A 21,225-nucleotide genomic window follows, 5' to 3' on the forward strand; every position below is an offset into this window, starting at 1 on the left:
TGCTACCTATAGCCTCTCCCTACCACCCTCCACATCTCCCTGTTATCCTCTACCTCTCCCTACCATCTTCCACATCTCCATGCTACCTATAGCCTCTCCCTACCACCCTCCACATCTCCCTGTTATCCTCTACCTCTCCCTACCATCTTCCACATCACCATGTTAGCCTCTACCTCTCCCTACCATCTTCCACATCTCCATGTTATCCTCTACCTCTCCCTACCATCTTCCACATCTCCCTGCCACCCTTTTCCTCTCCATGTCACCCATTGACATTCTGTCACCCTCTTCCTGATACCTATAGCCTCCTCCTACCACCCTTCACCTCTTCCTGTTATCCTCTATATCTCCCTGCCACTGACTGCCTCTCCTTGTTACTCTCTGCCTCTCCCTGTTCCCCTGCCACCAACGACCTCTCCCTGCCCCCCCTGCCTCTCCCTGTCACCCATAGACCCCCCCCTGCCACCTACTGTGTCCACAGTCACCACCTGACACCCACTGCCTCTCACTAACACCCTCTGCCTCTCCCTGTTACCCACAGCCTCCCCCTGCCACCCATTGTTTCTGCAGTCACCACCTGACACCCACTGCCTCTCACTGTCACCCTCTGCCTCTCACTATCACCCACTGCCTCCTCAGTCACCACCTAACACCCACTGCCTCTCCCATCCACCCAGTACCTAGCCCATCCACCCTTTGCCTCTCACTGTTACCCTCTGCCACTCATTGTCACCCCCTGCCACCCTGGGCTTCTGCACATCACTCTCTGCCTCTCCCCATCACACTATACTTCTCCCTGTATTGCTCTTGGATGTTTTCTTCCTCCTCTAGATGTAGTCACTTTAGAGCAGTGAGCAGGAGGGGACTCCGGGCTGCTGAGGAATAGGGTAACACAGATGACAAGCTGGGATTGGACGCCCAGGATATTTTCTTATCGCCCAGCCATGGTGGATTTTGCGCTCTCTCCTCCATGCAGGATGACTGTCGTCTCTCATCACCTAGTTTAAAAAAAAACTGCAATTCAGATGACGCCACACAAGTGATTTTGAGGGTCATAATCAGCTGACAGTTTGTTAGATGCTCTAGAATAATGATACACATCTTGTGTGGCCCATAATCTGTTTTTGGGCCCCTGACTGCCCGATATGCTTATCTGGGGTTTATGCAGAGTTGGCTGCAAAATTACAGTGTTACTATTATAAAAGGCATGTGCAAAAATAACGTATCTCTGCCTATACTAGTGACTGAGATATAGCAGATGTCACAGACGGGATGTAGTCAGTGTAGGTCGACATTATAATGTCAATATTTTGAATGTCAACACCACAATGGCAACTGTTATGTCAACATTGTTAAATTGTCATTGACATGGCTAATGTTGACATTATGACCATGTTCACTTTCTAGTGTTGACATGATTGTCTATATTATGATGATAGACATATCATACCACCATGCCGCACCCATCACAGACATCAGCAACACTGCTAATCTCTCTCCGCAGACATAACTCCCCATCACGTGTGGGAATAAGATTTGCTTAAACACACTGACAACTCTTATAGTCTATGCCCGGGTGACAGAGAGCATCTTCTGCAGAGCAATGTGACACCTGAGTTATCAGCTAGAAAAGCTCAGCACCAGCGCTCTACAATAGTTCCTATAGGCAATAGGGAAATTGTTACCATGTATAATAAGGAAAATGTTCCCTGTTACATGTAACCTCACTGACACACGTGTGACCTATTCCCCAGTGACAATATGCCCAGCCCTGTGAGCCAATGCTTTACCCTATAGACATTCAGAGCATGATGCTGGTATATAATAAGGGGCCTATTTATCAAAGAATATTTGCGGGATCTCCCCTGGGGAGAAAAAGTTATTAGAAGAAGGTTCCATTTACAGTCACTTTACTATTACAGATCATAGGAACAGACTCCTACCAGAGCCCATGTCCCTGCAGGTGTATGCACTGTATCCTGGTACATAATGTCTTATTGCCATGATAAATCATAATGAAACCGATAACTAATACAAGGGCCCCTAGGAGAGATCTCCATCTACAGAGGGACAGCATAGCTTTGTGTAATGTTAATGTTGGGTAGAGGTTCTTTGTTTTACTGACTTTGTCTTCTTAATAGTTATAATCATTTAGTTATATTGTGCCACCAATTAGGCACAGAGAGTATTTGTCATTCACATTATCCCTGTCGGAGCTTACAGCGTTGGCAGCCAATTACACTACCAGTATTGGAGTGTAGAGGGTAACCCGAGTACCAGGAGGGAACCCATAAAAGCTACCAAAGAACATACAAACTCTGCACAGATAGGGGGCTGGTCAGGAATCAAACTAATATCCCCAGAGGTGAGAGAACAATGCTGACCACTGTGCCACTGTGCTTCCCAGTTCACATGCAGAGAATTTCCCACCTTACACTGATGAGTATAAAACAAGGAAGCACAGCCTGTCTGTAAGTGGGATTCTGTCTCAGCTCTTCAGTGTACTCTGAATACCCTGTGGGTAGAGCATTGGCCATATAACTGGCTTTCCCAGAAACAATTCATCCTTAGGTAAATCTGGGTATTAGCATACTGTAACTATTTTATCATACTGTAACTATATTATCATACTGTCACTAGCAGGGACTGAAAGGACTAAAAACATGTTTTTTAATGTTTCAATGATGTTACAGGCAGCTGATGCAGATAATCCATAACCTGCACAAAGCACAATAAATATGTTATTGCCAAATGCTCCAGAACTTCATTTTGTTACACTGGAATGAAATGTTTATCCCCAGATACATGAAACATTACACTGCTCATTGTTGATAAGGGAGCTGGTGTGTGCAGCACAGATGGTGTAATGGTTAGCATTACTGCCTCATAGCACTGAGGTTGTGTGTTCGATTCCCACTACAGCCCTAACTGTGTGGAGTTTGCATATTCTCTCTGTGCTTGCGTGAGTTTCCTATGGGTACTTCAGTTTCCTCCCACACTCCAAAAATATACTGGTAGGTTAATTGGCTCCCAACAAAAAATTAACTCTAGTGTGCATGTGATATGGAATATAAATTGTAAGCTCCACTGGGGCAGGGATTGATGTGAATGGCCAAATATTCTCTGTAAAGCGCTTTGGAATTTGTATGCGCTATATAAAAACTGGAAATAAATAATAACATACACTGCACCTGTACACACATCTCCAACACTCATTGTACCATGTTAAACACCTCGTCCAGTTCTTCCTGAGTCACAAATGTTCTGTGCTGCATTCTGTGCCACAGGGCGCCCTTCACCTTCCAGAAGCTCTTGATGAGTGGTCTAAACCGGAGAATCTGGTGTTCCAATTGTTGGTGATCCTCTTCCATCTGGTTTGCAAGATACCTACAGAAACAGACCATGAGGAGTAAGGCTTGTGCCGTATAGTCACCAACTACAGCTAGACACATCTGTACATGCGTGCACCAGGCCCAGTACATGCTCAGAGGAGAACGGTGGCCTCTAGATCGGTAAGTAACTATTACAGCTCTTGATGGTGTCAACTTGGCAGCTGGGTATTGCTCAGCTGTCACTGTGACAAATGAGTGAGGAGTCAGTGTGATAAGAACATCATTACTGCCATGATAAACATGAGAGGTACGACCTGGGCAGTCTCTCAGTGATACATATACCCCAGTGTGCTGCCCGGTGTGGTGACAGCTATGTGCTTTTCTTATACAGCAAATTGGGGAGAGAAGGAAAGAAATCTTTCTCCTATGTATTAAACCTCCTAAAGGGTGGAGAAGTTGACCATAGCAACCAATCAGCTTCTAGCTAGCATTTATCAAGTAAACACCATAAAATGATAGGTACAAGCTGATTGGTTGCTATGGGCAACTTCTCCACTCCTGCACTCCTACAATCATTAGAAGGTTTGATACATCTCTCATAGGATGTGATGTACCAAGTATTACGCTCCCTATCACTTGCATACTGACGCTCCCTATCACTTGCATACTGACATTTAGTAACACCCGCAGGGCCGGCTCCAGGGGTCTGAGCACCATGTGCTGGCCCGTTACTATGCGCCCTGAAATCGCGTGTGGCTTTGCCCGAAATTGGTGGCGTGGCCTCATTACCTCATTACACCCCTAAGTGACATTATTTGGAGGCGTGCCCTGCATATATAGACAAATCACATCCTATTACATTTGGGCCTGTTTCCATTATTATGTGGACAGTAACTAGTATTTATGTGAGTAAATAACCTATAACTGCGCTAATAAGTTCTCCGGGGATATATCTCCAGCTGTATCTGACCAATCACAGAGGGAAATACTTACAGTGCGCTGTAAAAATTGAGCCAGTTGTATTCACTGACAGTCAGGCCGGATCTCAGGAAATACACCAACACCATGGCCAGCAGGTACTAGGATAGAAATAGCAGTTATATAGTCAGAATGGAGAAACGCGTGTGTATGTACATACCTCAGCAGTCCTATTTCCCACCTATTACACACTACTGAGTAGGACTATAAGGAAATAGTAATAGATACGTAACAGTAACATAAATACCTTGTCTGACATTTCCTTGCAGCTGTCTAATTCCAGGAATCTCTTGGTGCAATCTTCCTCTGCAATGAGAAGCAGTAATGGTGACATGTTATATTATATAGTGGGCAATAATTAGATTTTCTGCAGGTAACTGTGGCTGCTGTGGGCAACACCAACTTTTCCTCAATCAGGCATTTGCTTTCATTTATGTACTACTAGAAAATGACAGAATCTCATTGGATGAAATGGACACTGACTTTTCTACACAGTTATACAGAGAGTATTATCCCTTATGCCATAAATGTAGTAATGTGACATATTAGGCAAAACTGTACAAGGGAATTTTATCATATTAAAGGTGAAATCATATTGTTCTGGGATGGGCGTACTCTGCCACCATGAGTTATAGGGCCTGATGCTTGTGTACTGTAGATACAACACTCTCATGGGAATGCTATTTGTACAGACCACAGGGCCAGGAACAGGACAAACCTTTCCCTAGCCCCATTGCTGGACACTCCAGCTGAGATGTGGGGGTGCAGGTATTAGGGGGTCCCTACATCTGTACAGCGGTGATTAGTAACGTCACCGTAACAGTAGGGTACTTTATACAGTAGGCATTGTCTGTGGTGTGTATAAATGGTAAAGTAATAAGCCGTACCTAGCAGTTCATAAAAGGCCACTTTCTCCTCTGGTGTTGGTGTAGGAAACTGTCGGCCTTGGTCCTCTCCACTGACGTCCAGTCTTCTCTTCTTTGCCAGATTCATCTCTGCACTCGTCCTGTGGTGATAAATTATTCTCTGTTATATATGGTAATACTGAATACTTATTTATAAATGAAATGATTAGATAAGAGATCTGTCATCCATATATGTATGCCTGCAATTCATAGTCTAATGTGGAAATGCAGCGACATGTTCTCCTAGCACATGAGGGCTACATACTGCTGGGGGAACTGCCGTTATAACATGGGTATACAGCTACGTTTGCAGGACTACAGGCCCAGCTGACTACACGCAGAGGGAAGAGTGTAATTATGTAACTTCAATATCCTCCTCCTAACACTTTATAGCTATATACTTCTCTCATATTATCTTTTCCTCCCAATATCCTACATGCTCCAGCCTCATGTATGTGTTACAGTAACTATGAGAATGAGAGGGCAGCAGACTGTTTATATCATGTGTCCTCTATCTCTGTGTGACTATATTTATAATGCCAGTGGTGCACTCATGGGTAGGGGGAGGTCCCAGTACCCAGAAACCCACCCATCATCATCTGGCCAGAAACCACCTCACTAAACAAACATAAATCATCAGTGGCATGTGTTTTTTCTAACAAATGTTAGATGTATATCTATAACAAGGTTAGGTCCAAATCTATATATTATGGGCCTGATTCCGAGATTTATGCTAATGCAATTGCAATCTCTTACGGATCACAGTTGCTATAATATGCTAATGCCTTCCAAAGCTTAGCCAAGCATAGGGACGCCCACTGCTGCCTTCTCATATCCATCCCAATTCGTACAACAGCATAAACGCAGATCTGGCAGCCATGCAGCTTGTAAGTCACATCTGACCTGCCTCACACACTGCAGCTCTCCTGACACGCAGGGAGCTCTCCTGCTGGGAAGGATATGGCAATTGCTTATATATGCACATCCATGAAACAGAGTCTAAACTGTGCCAACACACCTGTGTTTGCCTAGACACCCCCTATTACCGCTCCGAAAAACTGATTTCCTATTACTGACTTTGTGAGTGAATCCTCTGTGGTCAATCTGACTAAATATCAGCATTGCATAAATCCGGAATCAGGCCCTATATTTCCCTAGTTAGTGATATATTGGGTCTATTTACTAAGCCTTGGATGGAGATAAAGTGAACAGAGATAAAGTACCAGCCAATCAGCTCCTAACTTCCATGTCACAGGCTGTGCTGGTACTTTATCTCCATTCACTTAATCTCCATCCAAGGCTTAGTAAATATACAGCCCCTTACACACACATTACCCTCTCCACTACTCTTCCTATAACCTCCTTTACATAGTGACTGGCTTATTGCACTCACCCGCTGTATGTATGTATATGTATTAGGGGTGAGCGGGTTCGGATTTCTGAAATCCGAACCCCCCCGAGCCCCCCCGATCCGAGTCCGATCCGAGTCAGGCTCGACTTTTCCCGCCTGACTCGGATCTGAAATCGAGGCAAAACGTCATCATCCCGCCTTCCGAGTCTCGCGGGTTTTGGATCCTATATAAGGTACCCGCGTCGGCGCCATTTTCTCACTCGGCTGTGGACAGTGAAGAGGGAGGGTGGGAGTTAGGGCTGTGTAGTGTAGTGTAGTGTAGTGCTGCTGTTGTCCACTACTTCAAAGTCCATAGGGGCTGGCTGTGTTGTGCTGTGCTGCTGTTGTTAATAGGGGCTGTGTCCACTACTTCAAAGTCCATAGGGGCTGGCTGGACTGTGTTGTGCAGTCAGTTCTCCATAGGGGCTGTGTCCACTCCAAAGTCCTGTGCAGTGTCCCAGTCCTAAAGGAGTGCTGTAGTGTTGTCCAGGGGGTGCTCTGTCCATCAGGGGTGCTCCCCCCAAGTGCTAAAAAAATAATATATTTTCTGTGTTTGTGAATTGTGTGCGCAGTAGCCGCACGTGCATCAACAAAGTAGTGCCAAGCGTGCGCCTGTGTCATAAGTAAAGGGCCGGCTGGCTTGACCGTTAAGGGTGCTGTAACCCCCGAAAGTACACTCCAGTCCAAACCAAAAAAAAAATTATTTTCTGTGTTTGTGAATTGTGTGCGCAGTAGCCGCACGTGCATCAACAAAGTGGTGCCAAGCGTGCACCTGTGTCATAAGTAAAGGGCCGGCTGGCTTGACCGTTAAGGGTGCTGTAACCCCCGAAAGTACACTCCAGTCCAAACCAAAAAAAATAATATTTTCTGTGTTTGTGAATTGTGTGCGCAGTAGCCGCACGTGCATCAACAAAGTAGTGCCAAGCGTGCGCCTGTGTCATAAGTAAAGGGCCGGCTGGCTTGACCGTTAAAGGGTGCTGTAACCCCCAAAGTACACTCCAGTAATAACCAAAAAAAAAATTATTTTCTGTGTTTGTGAATTGTGTGCGCAGTAGCCGCACGTGCATCAACAAAGTAGTGCCAAGCGTGCGCCTGTGTCATAAGTAAAGGGCCGGCTGGCTTGACCGTTAAAGGGTGCTGTAACCCCCGAAAGTACACTCCAGTCCAAACCAAAAAAAAAATAATTTTCTGTGTTTGTGAATTGTGTGCGCAGTAGCCGCACGTGCATCAACAAAGTAGTGCCAAGCGTGCACCTGTGTCATAAGTAAAGGGCCGGCTGGCTTGACCGTTAAGGGTGCTGTAACCCCCGAAAGTACACTCCAGTCCAAACCAAAAAAAATAATATTTTCTGTGTTTGTGAATTGTGTGCGCAGTAGCCGCACGTGCATCAACAAAGTAGTGCCAAGCGTGCGCCTGTGTCATAAGTAAAGGGCCGGCTGGCTTGACCGTTAAAGGGTGCTGTAACCCCCAAAGTACACTCCAGTAATAACCAAAAAAAAAATTATTTTCTGTGTTTGTGAATTGTGTGCGCAGTAGCCGCACGTGCATCAACAAAGTAGTGCCAAGCGTGCGCCTGTGTCATAAGTAAAGGGCCGGCTGGCTTGACCGTTAAAGGGTGCTGTAACCCCCGAAAGTACACTCCAGTCCAAACCAAAAAAAAAATAATTTTCTGTGTTTGTGAATTGTGTGCGCAGTAGCCGCACGTGCATCAACAAAGTAGTGCCAAGCGTGCACCTGTGTCATAAGTAAAGGGCCGGCTGGCTTGACCGTTAAGGGTGCTGTAACCCCCGAAAGTACACTCCAGTCCAAACCAAAAAAAAAATTATTTTCTGTGTTTGTGAATTGTGTGCGCAGTAGCCGCACGTGCATCAACAAAGTAGTGCCAAGCGTGCGCCTGTGTCATAAGTAAAGGGCCGGCTGGCTTGACCGTTAAAGGGTGCTGTAACCCCCGAAAGTACACTCCAGTCCAAACCAAAAAAAAAATTATTTTCTGTGTTTAGCCGCACGTATATATATCAAATCGATATAACATAAATGGAGGACCAAACTTTCTCCGATAAAAATAAAATAGAGAAAAAGATCAAGAACCACTTCCTCCTAGTGCTGAAGCTGCTGCCACTAGTCATGACATAGACGATAACATGCCATCAACGTCGTCTGCCAAGGCCGATGCCCAATGTCATAGTAGAGGGCACATACAATCCCAAATGGCAAAGTTCAGGAAAATGACCTTGAAAAAGACATTTAAATCAGCTGAAGAGAAACGTAAACTTGCCAATATGCCATTTACGACACGGAGTGGCAAGGAACGGCTAAGGTCGATCCCTAGTATGTTCATGACTAGTGGTTCAGCTTCACATGACGATGGAAGCCCTCCTCCCACTAAAAAAATCAAAAGAGTTAAGCTGGCAAAAGCACAGCGAAGAACTGTGCTTTCTAAGAAGATATCACAAATCCCCAAGGAGAGTCCAAGTGTGGTGGTGGTAGCGATGCCTGACCTTCCCAGCACTGGACGGGAAGAGGTGGCTCTTTCCACCATTTGCACGCCCCCTGCAAGTGCTGAAAGGAGCACCCACAGTCCACTTGCTGATATGCAAATTGAAGATGTCACTGTTGAAGTACAACAGGATGAGGATACTGGTGTAGCTGGCGCTGAGGAGGAAGTTGGCGAGGAGGATTCTGATGGTGATGTGGTTTGTTTAAATCAGGCTCCGGGGGAGACAGTTGTTGTCCGTGGGATGAAAAAGCCCATCACGGTCATGCCTGGGCAGAAGACCAAACATTCCACCTCTTTGGTCTGGCAATATTTCTATCCAAATCCGGACAACAACTGTCTTGCCATATGTACCATATGTAAAGGTGAAATAAGTAGGGGTAGGGACGTCAACCACCTAGGAACATCCTCCCTTATACGGCACCTGCAGCGCGTTCATAAAAAGTTACTGTCAAGTTCAGAAACTTTGGCTAAGACCGTAAGCAGTCCAGGGACACCTAAATCCCGTTGTCCTGTTGTATCCAAGCGCCTGCAAACCACACCGTCAACTCCCTCCTCATCAATTTCCTCCTTAGTCAGGATCGGAAGTAGTCCTGCAGGCCATGTCACTGGCATGACTGACTCTCCTATCCGGGATTCCTCTGGAGGATCCTGCATTGCTACGCCTACTGCTGCCGCTGCTGCTGTTGCTGCTGCTGGGAGTCGTTCATCATCCCAGAGAGGAAGTAGGAACACCACTACTTTTACTAAACAATTGACCCTCCAACAGTCCTTAGCGAGGAGGATGAAGTACGACAGCAGTCATCCTGAAGCAAAACGTATAACTGAGGCCTTGACTGCTATGTTGGTGTTAGACGTGCGTCCGGTATCCGCCATTAGTGCAGTGGGATTTAGACAATTGATGGAGGTAGTGTGTCCCCGGTTCCAAATCCCGTCTAGATTCCACTTCACTAGGCAGGCGATACCGAGACTGTACAGAAACGTCAGAAAAAGTGTCCTCAGTGTCCTGAAAAATGCCGTTGTACACAATGTCCACTTAACCACGGACATGTGGACAAGTGGAACAGGGCAGACTAAGGACTATATGACTGTGACAGCCCACTGGGTAGATGTATCACCTTACGCAGCAACAGCAGCAGCGTCACCAGTAGCAGCATCTCAGAAATGCCAGCTCGTTACAAGGCAGGCTACGCTGTGTATCACCGGTTTCAGTAAGAGGCACACCGCCGACAACCTCTTAGAGAAACTGAGGGAAATCATCGCCCAGTGGCTTACCCCACTTAGACTCTCCTGGGGATTTGTGATATCTGACAACGCCACCAATATTGTGCGGGCATTACATCTGGGCAAATTCCAGCACGTCCCATGTTTTGCTCACACAATAAACTTGGTGGTGCAGAATTTTCTGAAAAGCGACAGGGGCGTGCAGGAGACGCTTTGGGTGGCCCGAAAAATTTCTGGCCACTTTCGCCATTCAGCGACTGCGTGCCGAAGACTGGAGCGCCAGCAAACACTCTTGAACCTGCCCCGCCATCACCTGAAGCAAGAGGTTGTGACGCGGTGGAACTCAACCCTCTATATGCTTCAGAGGATGGAGGAGCAGCAAAAGGCCATACAAGCCTATACATCCACCTATGACATAGGCAAAGGAGGGGGTATGCACCTGACTCAAGCGCAGTGGAGAATGATTTCCGTGTTGTGCAAGGTTCTCCAGCCCTTCGAACTTGCCACACGTGAAGTCAGTTCAGACACTGCCAGCTTGAGTCAGGTCATTCCCCTCATCAGGCTTTTGCAGAAGCAGCTGGAGAAAGTGAAGGAGGAGCTAAGACGGAGCGATTCCGCTCGGCATGTGGGACTTGTGGATGAAGCCCTTCATTCGCTTTGCCAGGATTCCAGGGTGGTCAATCTGTTGAAATCAGACCACTACGTTTTGGCCACCGTGCTCGATCCTAGGTTTAAAGCCTATGTGGTGTCTCTCTTTCCGGCCGACACAAGCCTGCAGAGGTGCAAAGACCTGCTGGTGAACACACTGTCAGCTGAAGCGGAACGTGACACGTCAACGGCTCCTTCTTCATTTTCTCCTGCAACTGGGGCTGCCAGGAAAAAACTTAGGTATCCTAAGCAACCCGCTGGCGGTGATGCAGGGCAGGCAGGACCAAGTTTGGACATCTGGTCCGGACTGAAGGACCTGGCAACAATTTCTGACATGTCTACTGTCACTGCATATGATACTGTCACCATTGACAGAATGGTGGAGGATTACATCGGTGACAGCATCCAAGTAGGCATGGCAGACAGTCCATACCTGTACTGGCAGGAAAAAGAGGCAATTTGGAGGCCCCTGTACAAACTGGCTCTATTTTACCTGAGTTGCCCCCCCTCCAGTGTGTACTCCGAAAGAGTGTTTAGTGCAGCCGGGAACCTTGTCAGCGAAAGGCGTAGGAGGTTGCTTCCACAGAATGTGGAGAAGATGATGTTCATCAAAATGAATTATCAGCTCTTCCAGGGAGACCAGCCTCCAGAAGGTACAGAGGGACCTGTGGTGGTGGATTCAAGTGGGGACGAGTTAATACTTTGTGAGGATGAGGATGTACACACTGAAGAGGGTGAGGAATCGGTGGATGAGGAGGATGAGGATGACATCTTGCCTCCATAGAGCCAGTTTGTGCAGGGACACATTAATTGCCAGCTTGTTTTGTGGGGGCCCAAACGAACCAATCATTTCAGCCACAGTTGTGTGGCAGACCCTGGCGCTGAAATGATTGGTTTGTTAAAGTGTGCATGTCCTGTTTATACAACATAAGGGTGGGTGGGAGGGCCCAAGGACAATTCCATCTTGCACCTCTTTTTTTTCTTTGCATTATGTACAGTTTGGGGCCTAGTTTTTCAAACTGCCATCCTGTCTGCCACTGCAGTTTCACGCCTAGATGGGTCACGTGTTTGTGCCGCCCACTCGTGTCGCTTAGCATAGTCATCCAGCTACCTCGGTGCAACGTTTTGGACATAAAAACACTATTGTGAGGTGTGAGGTGTTCAGAATAGACTGGAAATGAGTGGAAATTAAGGTTATTGAGGTTAATAATAGCATAGGAGCAGAAAAACCTACAAATTCTGTGATTTTAGCTGTTTTTATGCTTTTTTAAAAAAAAATACAGATCCAAAACACAAAACCCAGAACCCAAAACACGGAAGGGTGGTTTTGGCAAAACCAATCCAGATCCAAAACACGAAGAAAGATCCAGATCCAAAACACAAAAAGTGGCCGGTGCACACCCCTAATATGTATATAGTGACACAGTTAGGTTAGGGGGTCCCCCTCCGGGGTAGAGGACTACACACACACACACACACACACACACACGTCTGGATGCAAGTACAAGCTGGTCGGCGCCAGTCTTTATTGTACAATGTCAGAAACATAAAGAAAACATAAATATAAATCCTAGCCCTGTCGGGGCACTAACTTCACAGGTAGTTCCCTCACTACCAGAACCTGGCAGGGCCTAATGCCCTCGCCAGCAACAAAAGCACAGCACATCACTCACAGTTAGGTATCCAAGTGTCTCTGAGCAAACTCCCTGCCTGCTCTCCCAGGTGAGACACTCAGCCCTAAACAAACTAAGCATATGTTGGCCATTCTCAGCCGGAACCTCTAATGAGCCTGTTACCAAGCTCAAAGGCCCAAAAACCTGGAGTGGCCGTGGGTGGAGCCCTTCCTCTCACCCACAACTCCCAGAACCCAAACCGGCTTTTCAAAAAGCCGAGACTCAAGCCAGCTACCCTGCAGAATTTCTCCTGGGGATTTTAAACACATAGGACAGGAATCTGGGACAAATGTACCTGCCACAGACCACTTTACCAGTGATCCTATCACATATCCCCCCCCTTTGTTTCGACCTATGGGGCGGAACAACTGAAGCTCCCAAACAATGAACGCGTGACAACGCGTCTGCTTTAAACAACAGGTCCCCTGGCCTGTGTTCCACCGAAAATTTAAAAGTTTGTAACGCCCACTTTATGGCCAACGCCTCCTTCTCCACTGTGGCACCGGGTAGGCATCGAATTTTGAAACACTGTTCAACTTTCGGAAGTCATTGCAGAAAGCACACTCCCGTCGGGCTTTGGAATCAACACAATGGGATTTGACCATTCACTATGTGATACTTCAATAACCCCTAACTCTAGCATATTTTTAATTTCTTTCGACACCAATGCTCTTGGTGCTTCTGGTAACCTATAGGGCTTTAGATTAACTTTAACCCCTGGGTCAGTGATGATGTCATGTTTAACGACCAAGGTTTTCCCAGGTAAGTCAGAGAACAGCACCCTATTTCTAACCAGAAACTCCTTGACCTCTCGTTGTTGAATTGCCGACAGGGCTTTTGCCACTGTCACTTCGGGAACTAAGGGCCCTGGACTTACTGGAGGGGCTCGGACGGCCGACAGTACCGTTCTATCTTTCCAGGGCTTTAACAGATTTATATGGTATATCTGTTCCGGCTGTCTTTTCCCCGGCTGGTAAACTTTGTAATTGACCTGTCCAACTCTGTCTAAGATTTCAAAGGGCCCTTGCCATTTAGCCAAAAGTTTATTTTCCACAGTGGGAACCAACACTAACACTCTGTCCCCAGGAGCAAAGCTGCGTAACAGAGCATTGCGGTTGTATACCCTCTGCTGTGCTTGTTGAGCCTGTTTCAGGTGCTCTCTCACTATTGGCACCTCTACAATAGGCAATGGAACTAGTGGACCCTTAAAACGTGGTCTGGGAGCATGATACTGACACTCAGGGCAGGATAAATCCTGACACATTGCCATGTGGGGATAGGACAAAGGACTATCAGGGTCTACGGGTTTACCATCAACTCCCTTTACATTCTTCCTGGCTTTTACCAAAGTAGGGTCTTTCAACTGCTCCACGGCAAAGACCTCTCTTCTGACCTCTAAATCAGGCAGACGATCAACTGGCCCAACAACACTTATCACCTCAATGGGAGGCACATCAGTTGGCGGGCCACCGTCACGCTCCGTATTCTCTAGTTCGCCAATCATAGTAGAAAAAGGGAGTACCTCTGACTCAGAAGAAACTCCCTCCTCCACTACATCGATAACCTTCTCAAATGGATCGGGGTTGTTCACTTCTGGAACAAAACGGCTTTCCCACAACTTCCAGAAGTGAGCAAAGTCTCTCCCCAATATTGCATCGCACATCAGACCATGCACCAAACCCACAGAAACTATAGCCGAACCACATGGTGTCTCGATGTTCACCTCGGCAGTAACATAATATCGAGTATCCCCATGTATGCAGGTCACACCAACAGTTTTCCCTGTATGCCTTAAGGGGTTCACCAGCTCCGCTTTTATAAGTGTCACCAAGCTACCAGAGTCTAACAGTGCCTCTACTCGGTTGCCATCTACAGTGAGTACACACATGTGCTTATCAGACTCAGCCTGCCGGTCAGCCGTACAGGCTGTCTGTGCAAAGAAAGACCCCCTGCGGTAGACATGAGCAGTATCACATTGCATAGGTTCAGTTGTAAGTGAACAATTAGCGGAAATATGGCCGAAGTCACCACACCGGAAACACTGAATCATATTAATGTCTAGTCGTTTACGGGGCAAGAACCTTCCTGGCCTGGCAGGCCTGTCTCCAGTTTCTACACCCTCAGTCTTAGGTACATCCCACCGCCCAGCACCCTTCTCCCCTGGTACAGTCTTACCAGTGTCTGTGGGAGTTTGCCGGTCCGCCATCGGGGCTTGGTGAGGCATACTCCTCAGCCGCCACGTACTTCTCCACTAGCTCGACCAACTGGTCCGCGGTCTTAGGGTCTGCATGGCTCACCCACTTGCGCAGAGTCGCGGGTAATGATCGCAGGTACTGGTCCATCACGACCCTTTCCACGATCTGTGGTCCCGTTAGCGTCTCGGGCTGTAGCCATTTTGAGGACAGATGGACGAGGTCATGCATCTGTGAACGTGGAGGCTTGTCCATATGGAACTCCCAGCGGTGGACCCGTTGGGCACGAACAAAGGTGGTGACTCCCAAGCGAGTTAGGATCTCCTGTTTTAGTTTTTTATAGTCCTTGGCATCAGCCAGGCATAAGTCGAAATATGCTTTTTGTGGCTCCCCAGACAAAAAAGGTGCCACCAGACTTGCCCACTGCTCCTGGGGCCAACTCTCCCTTTCGGCCGTTCTTTCAAATGCGGCGAGATAAGCCTCCACATCATCGCCCGAAGTCATCTTTTGGAGGAAGTGACTGGCTCGTACGGAGTGAGTGGTGGTGGGAGGACCAGTATTAACATCTCTGGACCGGGCGACCAGGTGCTGTACCACCTCTCTTATGGCCTGGCTGTTTTCCGCTAAGGCCTGGCGGGTTTCCTCAATGGCGACCTGTTGTTGCCTCTGGGCTGTCTCCAAGGCCAACAGTTGCACCCTGGTGGATTCCTGCTGAGCCCAGGTAGCTTCCTGCTGAAGTTTGTTCGTCTCCTGCTGAGCTCTGGTAGATTCCTGCTGAAGTTTGTTTGAATCCTGCTGAGCTGCTGTAGCTTGGAGCAAGGCCTTAATAATGTCCTCCATTTTGTCCTGGGGTGTAGGTTGGAAGCTGAACCTTGCCTCTCTGAGCATTGGCTGATGCCTCCTCTATGGGACTCCAAGGACACAGTGTTATTTCCACACTCACAAATTGGGTGTCTGTCCCTTTAATTTTTAAATGGAAAGTTTTCCTCTTGCTGCAACTTTAGTGTGTGTGGGTGCCCGCATTCTCCACCATATTGTGACACAGTTAGGATAGGGGGTCCCCCTCCGAGGTAGAGGACTCCTTCCTTACACACACACACAGCAGCAGGGAAGCAGCACACCAGTCTGGATGCAAGTACAAGCTGGTCGGCGCCAGTCTTTATTGTACAATGTCAGAAACATAAAGAAAACATAAATATAAATCCTAGCCCTGTCGGGGCACTAACTTCACAGGTAGTTCCCTCACTACCAGAACCTGGCAGGGCCTAATGCCCTCGCCAGCAACAAAAGCACAGCACAACACTCACAGTTAGGTATCCAAGTGTCTCTGAGCAAACTCCCTGCCTGCTCTCCCAGGTGAGACACTCAACCCTAAACAAACTAAGCATATGTTGGCCATTCTCAGCCGAAAGCCCTAATGAGCCTGTTACCAAGCTCAAAGGCCCAAAAACCTGGAGTGGCCGTGGGTGGAACCCTTCCTCTCACCCACAACTCCCAGAACCCAAACCGGCTTTTCAAAAAGCCGAGACTCAAGCCTGCTACCCTGCAGAATTTCTCCTGGGGATTTTAAACACATAGGACAGTAATCTGGGACAAATGTACCTGCCACAGACCACTTTACCAGTGATCCTGTCACAATATATATATATATATATATATATATATATATATATATATGTATGTATATATATATATATATATATATATATATATACAGTCAGGTTCATAAATATTGGGACATTGACAGAGTTTTAATATTTTGGCCTCTATTCACCACCATAATGGCTTTGAAATGAAACAAACAAGGTGTGCTTTAACTGCAGACTTTCATATTTAATTTGAGTCTAATTACATCCAAATCAGGGGCCAAAAGTAATGGGACAAACTAAACAATCCTAAATCTAACTTTCACTTTTTAATACTTAGTTGCAAATCCTTTGCAAGCAATTACAACCTGAAGTCTGGAACACATAGACATCACCAGATGCTGGGTTTCATCCCTGGTGATGCTCTGCCAGGTCTCTACTGCAATAAGAATTACATACGTTTATAACTTCCAAACTTATACAACCTTGATTAGCTTACTTAACCTTAACTACAAATAAAGACACAGACACCATAGCTTGGCTAAAAAAGGTCACAGCTTTTATTTATAATTGAATCAATTAACCTAACCAGGGTGGCAAAGAGACGCTGCAGACTCAGTTCTAGCTTTTTAACTTACTCCAAAATACTCAGGGAACGCCTAAACCGTTCCCCCTTTCAGACGCACTTAAACCGTGAGGGTCTCACTTCCCTCCTGGGCCAATCCGAGGCGTTTCGTGCAAAAACGCCCGGGTCCCCCCGTGCGGAGCAGGACAAATCCGCCTTGTACATCGAGAGCAAGTGCTCCCACAGTTATCTTGCGTCCCATAAAACCACTGAGCTGCAGCGTACTCCCGCCATGCTGTGCCTCACCTGTAATAGGAAAAATGTTAATACACAACCAAATATCAGGGAGGGATGGTGGGTTTAAAAATTTCTTTCAAAGAGGCTGATCCCAAGGACCACAGGCTCCTATATAGTCCCCTATAACCACTCCCCCAAACTATATGACTGGCCCTTGGAAGCAGCTGATCACACCCAAACTAATACTCAATTTACCCAGCAACAAGGCTGTCATTCAAAACACACTGTCAGTAAAAACTAATAATCTTAACACTCCTCAATTCTATTCATATTTCGTCATTCATAAGAATTACATACGTTTATAACTTCCAAACTTATATAACCTTGATTAGCTTACTTAACCTTAACTACAAATAAAGACACAGACACCATAGCTTGGCTAAAAAAGGTCACAGCTTTTATTTATAATTGAATCAATTAACCTAACCAGGGTGGCAAAGAGACGCTGCAGACTCAGTTCTAGCTTTTTAACTTACTCCAAAATACTCAGGGAACGCCTAAACCGTTCCCCCTTTCAGACGCACTTAAACCGTGAGGGTCTCACTTCCCTCCTGGGCCAATCCGAGGCGTTTCGTGCAAAAACGCCCAGGTCCCCCCATGCGGAGCAGGACAAATCCGCCTTGTACATCGAGAGCAAGTGCTCCCACAGTTATCTTGCGTCCCATAAAACCACTGAGCTGCAGCGTACTCCCGCCAAAGCCAGGCCCTAATAGAGACTGGCCCGCCACCCAAAAGAACTAACCAAGAAACGAAAACAAATCCTGAACAAAAAGATTCATACCCAGTCCGTTCAAATGCACGCCATCATGACGGAAGAAACGTACAAGATCACCCTCGAAAAAGCCATGACGCACCACCAAGCCACCTATCGACACGACATGCTTAGACACTGCCACGTTCACCTTCCTCCGTGTTCTTTCCAATGCCCCAAACTTTCGCACTCCTCTCCACGTCAAGCGGGGTGTCATCTCTGACCACACCATCTGAATGGATGGCCATTTTGTACGAATCGAATCCACAATCTCACGCAGACTCACGAGTAAACCCACGCCTGTCAGCTGACCAACATCATTGCCACCAACGTGAAGCACCAGCCATTCGGGCATTTCCCATTTTGCTACCGCAGAAACAATCAGTGCCAAAACACCGTCCACTCGCAAACCTCTCACTCCAATCCAACGCACTTTCCGACTACCAATTGGCAAGCCACTAGTCCGACCCGAGACATGTTTTTCCGCCCAAAAAATGTAGGAGTGGCCAACCAACCACACCTGCCCGTCTTCTTTTGTCAACACTGCAAAAGAAGAAACCCTAACATGAGAAACCACACCCAACCTGGATCAAAACGACACAACTTAGAACAAAACAGAGCAACTAACTAGCAGGGATGCCAAAAAAGGGGGAAACAGGAACCCGAGTGAAGAAGAAAAAACCAAAAACCTACCCATGAACCAAATTGGGCCAGATCATGGCTAACGGGAGGAAAATTAAAAAATCCCCTCACACCCCCAATTGTTGAACGCTAACCGTTCAACGATTGGCAGGTAAACAACGTTTACGGGTTATCGCAGGGTGCGCACCTACAACTTGTCGCAGCGAACATACTTCTTATAACACCCTGACTTCCAACGCCCCACCTTTTGAATATCCGAAGGAGATGCCCCTGCAAGCGCTGCACAAGTGGCTGCCCCTATTCGAAAGGAATGGGTGCCATAATCTGTATGATCTAAACCCAATTCTATTAAACTTCGCTTAAATAACGCAGTGAACTGAAACTTTGTGAGAGGCTTAGCATCCGCATGAACCAACCACTGAATCCCCCCAACTGGGCGCACTAACATGTATTGCGATGCTAAATGAACCGGGCAAATATTGCAATCCTGCTGCTGCGCAAGCGTGACCCATTTACCCCTACCTGACTGATCCGTTTTAGAGAGACGGAGCTTACAAAGCACCGCCGCATCTCTAAAAACAATGTCCTTATACAACAACCCGGAGGACTCAGATAAACTATTAACTGCCACTAATTCGCTAACCCTGAAAGCTCAAAAAAACGCAGCAGAAAAAGCTAAACGAAAAAGAGCAGCCTCAAACGAATCAGAAGCTACCTTCTCCATAACCTTAAGCAATGCTGCCAAAAGCTGGGTGTCCACCGGCCGACGGGAATCGGCGCGAGCAGGAGCCTGCCTAGCCCAACCTTTTAGAGCCTTAGCAAGAAGAAAAGACCTGGTTGGGTCAAGCAAACCTTTTAGTTTGCAAAAAAAAGAGACTCCCGCAAGCGCCGACGCCACGTAGGCCCTGGACCTCCCCTGCTGATATCTCTCCCACACAAAGGATGACAGCAACTCCTTCGGAGACTTACCCTCCGAATCTTGGCGCGCGCAGTGACTGCTCCAATCCCGCCATGCGGCCGAGTATTTGCGGAGAGTTGATGGAGCGAGCGATTGCATCGCCAAAGCCTCTAAGCCGGCCTGATTATCTGCCACACAAACGGGGGGCATGTCAAACCAACAGCAGAAGCAGACGGTGCAAGCACCCGAAAACGTTCAAATTGAAAACGAGACAATGCGTCTGCAATCTCGTTAACAACACCCGGTACATGACGGGCTCTAAAACGTATGTTGGCCTCTAAACAGCGCAAAATTAAATGACGAAGCAAACGCAAAACTAACGGAGAGGACGATCGCTGGTTGTTAATAGCATGCACCACCCCCAAATTGTCGCACCAAAAAATGACATGCCGGTTACTCAGACGCGCTGACCAGAGTTCCACAGCAACGACAATTGGGAACAGTTCCAAGAGCAACAAATTACTAGTTAAGCCTTCGTCGCGCCAAACTAAAGGCCAAGCAGTAGCGCACCATTCCCCATTGAAAAAAGCCCCAAAACCAGATGATCCAGCCGCATCAGTATACAGTTGCAATGACCCATTTGCCACTGGAGGCGCTGGCCAAATACGTTCGCCATTGAACTGAACCAGAAACTTGGTCCAAACCCGAAGATCTTGCTTAATCTCTGACGACAAACGAATATGATGATGCGGCTGTCTCGACCCAGCAGTGGCCCTCTCCAATTTCCTACAGAAAACCCTGCCCATGGGAATTATGCGACAAGCAAAATTATAGGAACCCAGCAGTGACTGAACTCCACGTAATCTTACCGTGTCCACTGCTAAACAACCCGCAATCTGTTCTAACAATCTAGCCACTTTGTCGCTTGGTAACCTACAACAACCCGCAACCGTGTCTATCTCAATTCCCAAGTACGACAGACAGGAAATGGGACCCTCCGTCTTATCTTGCGCAATGGGAACTCCTAAACTGCGAAACAGAGCTTGAGCGGAAAACAGGAGGTCTGCACAGACGTCGCTCTCCCCTGGACCTATGAAGAGAAAGTCATCTAAATAGTGTGCCACGCCCGCTTGTCCAGTGCCGGCATGAACACACCAGTGTAGAAAAGAGCTGAATTTCTCAAAATAGGCACAGGAAACCGCACAACCCATAGGCAAACATTTGTCAACAAAGTAACCTGACTCTAGTTTGAATCCCATAAATTGCATAGCGTCTGGGTGCAACGGCAATAAACGGAAGGCTGACTCAATGTCTAACTTAGCCAGCAGCGCGCCCTGCCCAAAACTGCGCACTAAACCTAAGACTTCATCAAAACTTTGATATTTCACTCTACAAAAACTATCAGGAATGGCGTCGTTCACCGAACGCCCATCAGGATATGATAGGTGTTGGATCAAACGAAACTTCCCAGTTGCCTTCTTGGGTACCACACCTACCAGAGAGATACAAAGATCCTGCAACGGAGGAACAGGGAAAGGACCCTCCATCCTCCCCAGCAGCACCTCGGCCCCAACTTTCGCTTGCACAACTTCTGGGTAGTCCCTGGCCGAGCGCAAGTTACGGGGAGACCGGACCCATAAAGGACCCACT

General features: G+C 47.2%; 1 protein-coding gene across 1 annotated transcript in view; it reads right to left on the bottom strand.

Annotated features, from left to right (window-relative positions):
• Window positions 1-704: 704 nt before the first annotated feature.
• LOC148518960 (speedy protein 1-A-like) overlaps window positions 705-21,225 on the bottom strand; it is a 39,115-nt gene continuing 18,594 nt past the window's right edge. Inside the window, exons 2-6 of the mRNA XM_088476826.1 lie at window positions 5,198-5,316; window positions 4,558-4,616; window positions 4,326-4,411; window positions 3,234-3,387; window positions 705-998 (exon numbers count right to left, since the gene is read on the bottom strand). Of these exons, the coding sequence (XP_088332952.1) occupies window positions 843-998; window positions 3,234-3,387; window positions 4,326-4,411; window positions 4,558-4,616; window positions 5,198-5,303 (561 nt within the window). The 5' untranslated portion in view covers window positions 5,304-5,316 and the 3' untranslated portion in view covers window positions 705-842. The remainder of the gene's footprint in view (window positions 999-3,233; window positions 3,388-4,325; window positions 4,412-4,557; window positions 4,617-5,197; window positions 5,317-21,225) is intronic.

This window comes from Taudactylus pleione, unplaced genomic scaffold (assembly GCF_031769625.1).
Source record: "Taudactylus pleione unplaced genomic scaffold, aTauple2 ptg000195l, whole genome shotgun sequence".
Taxonomy (NCBI): Eukaryota; Metazoa; Chordata; class Amphibia; order Anura; family Myobatrachidae; genus Taudactylus; species Taudactylus pleione.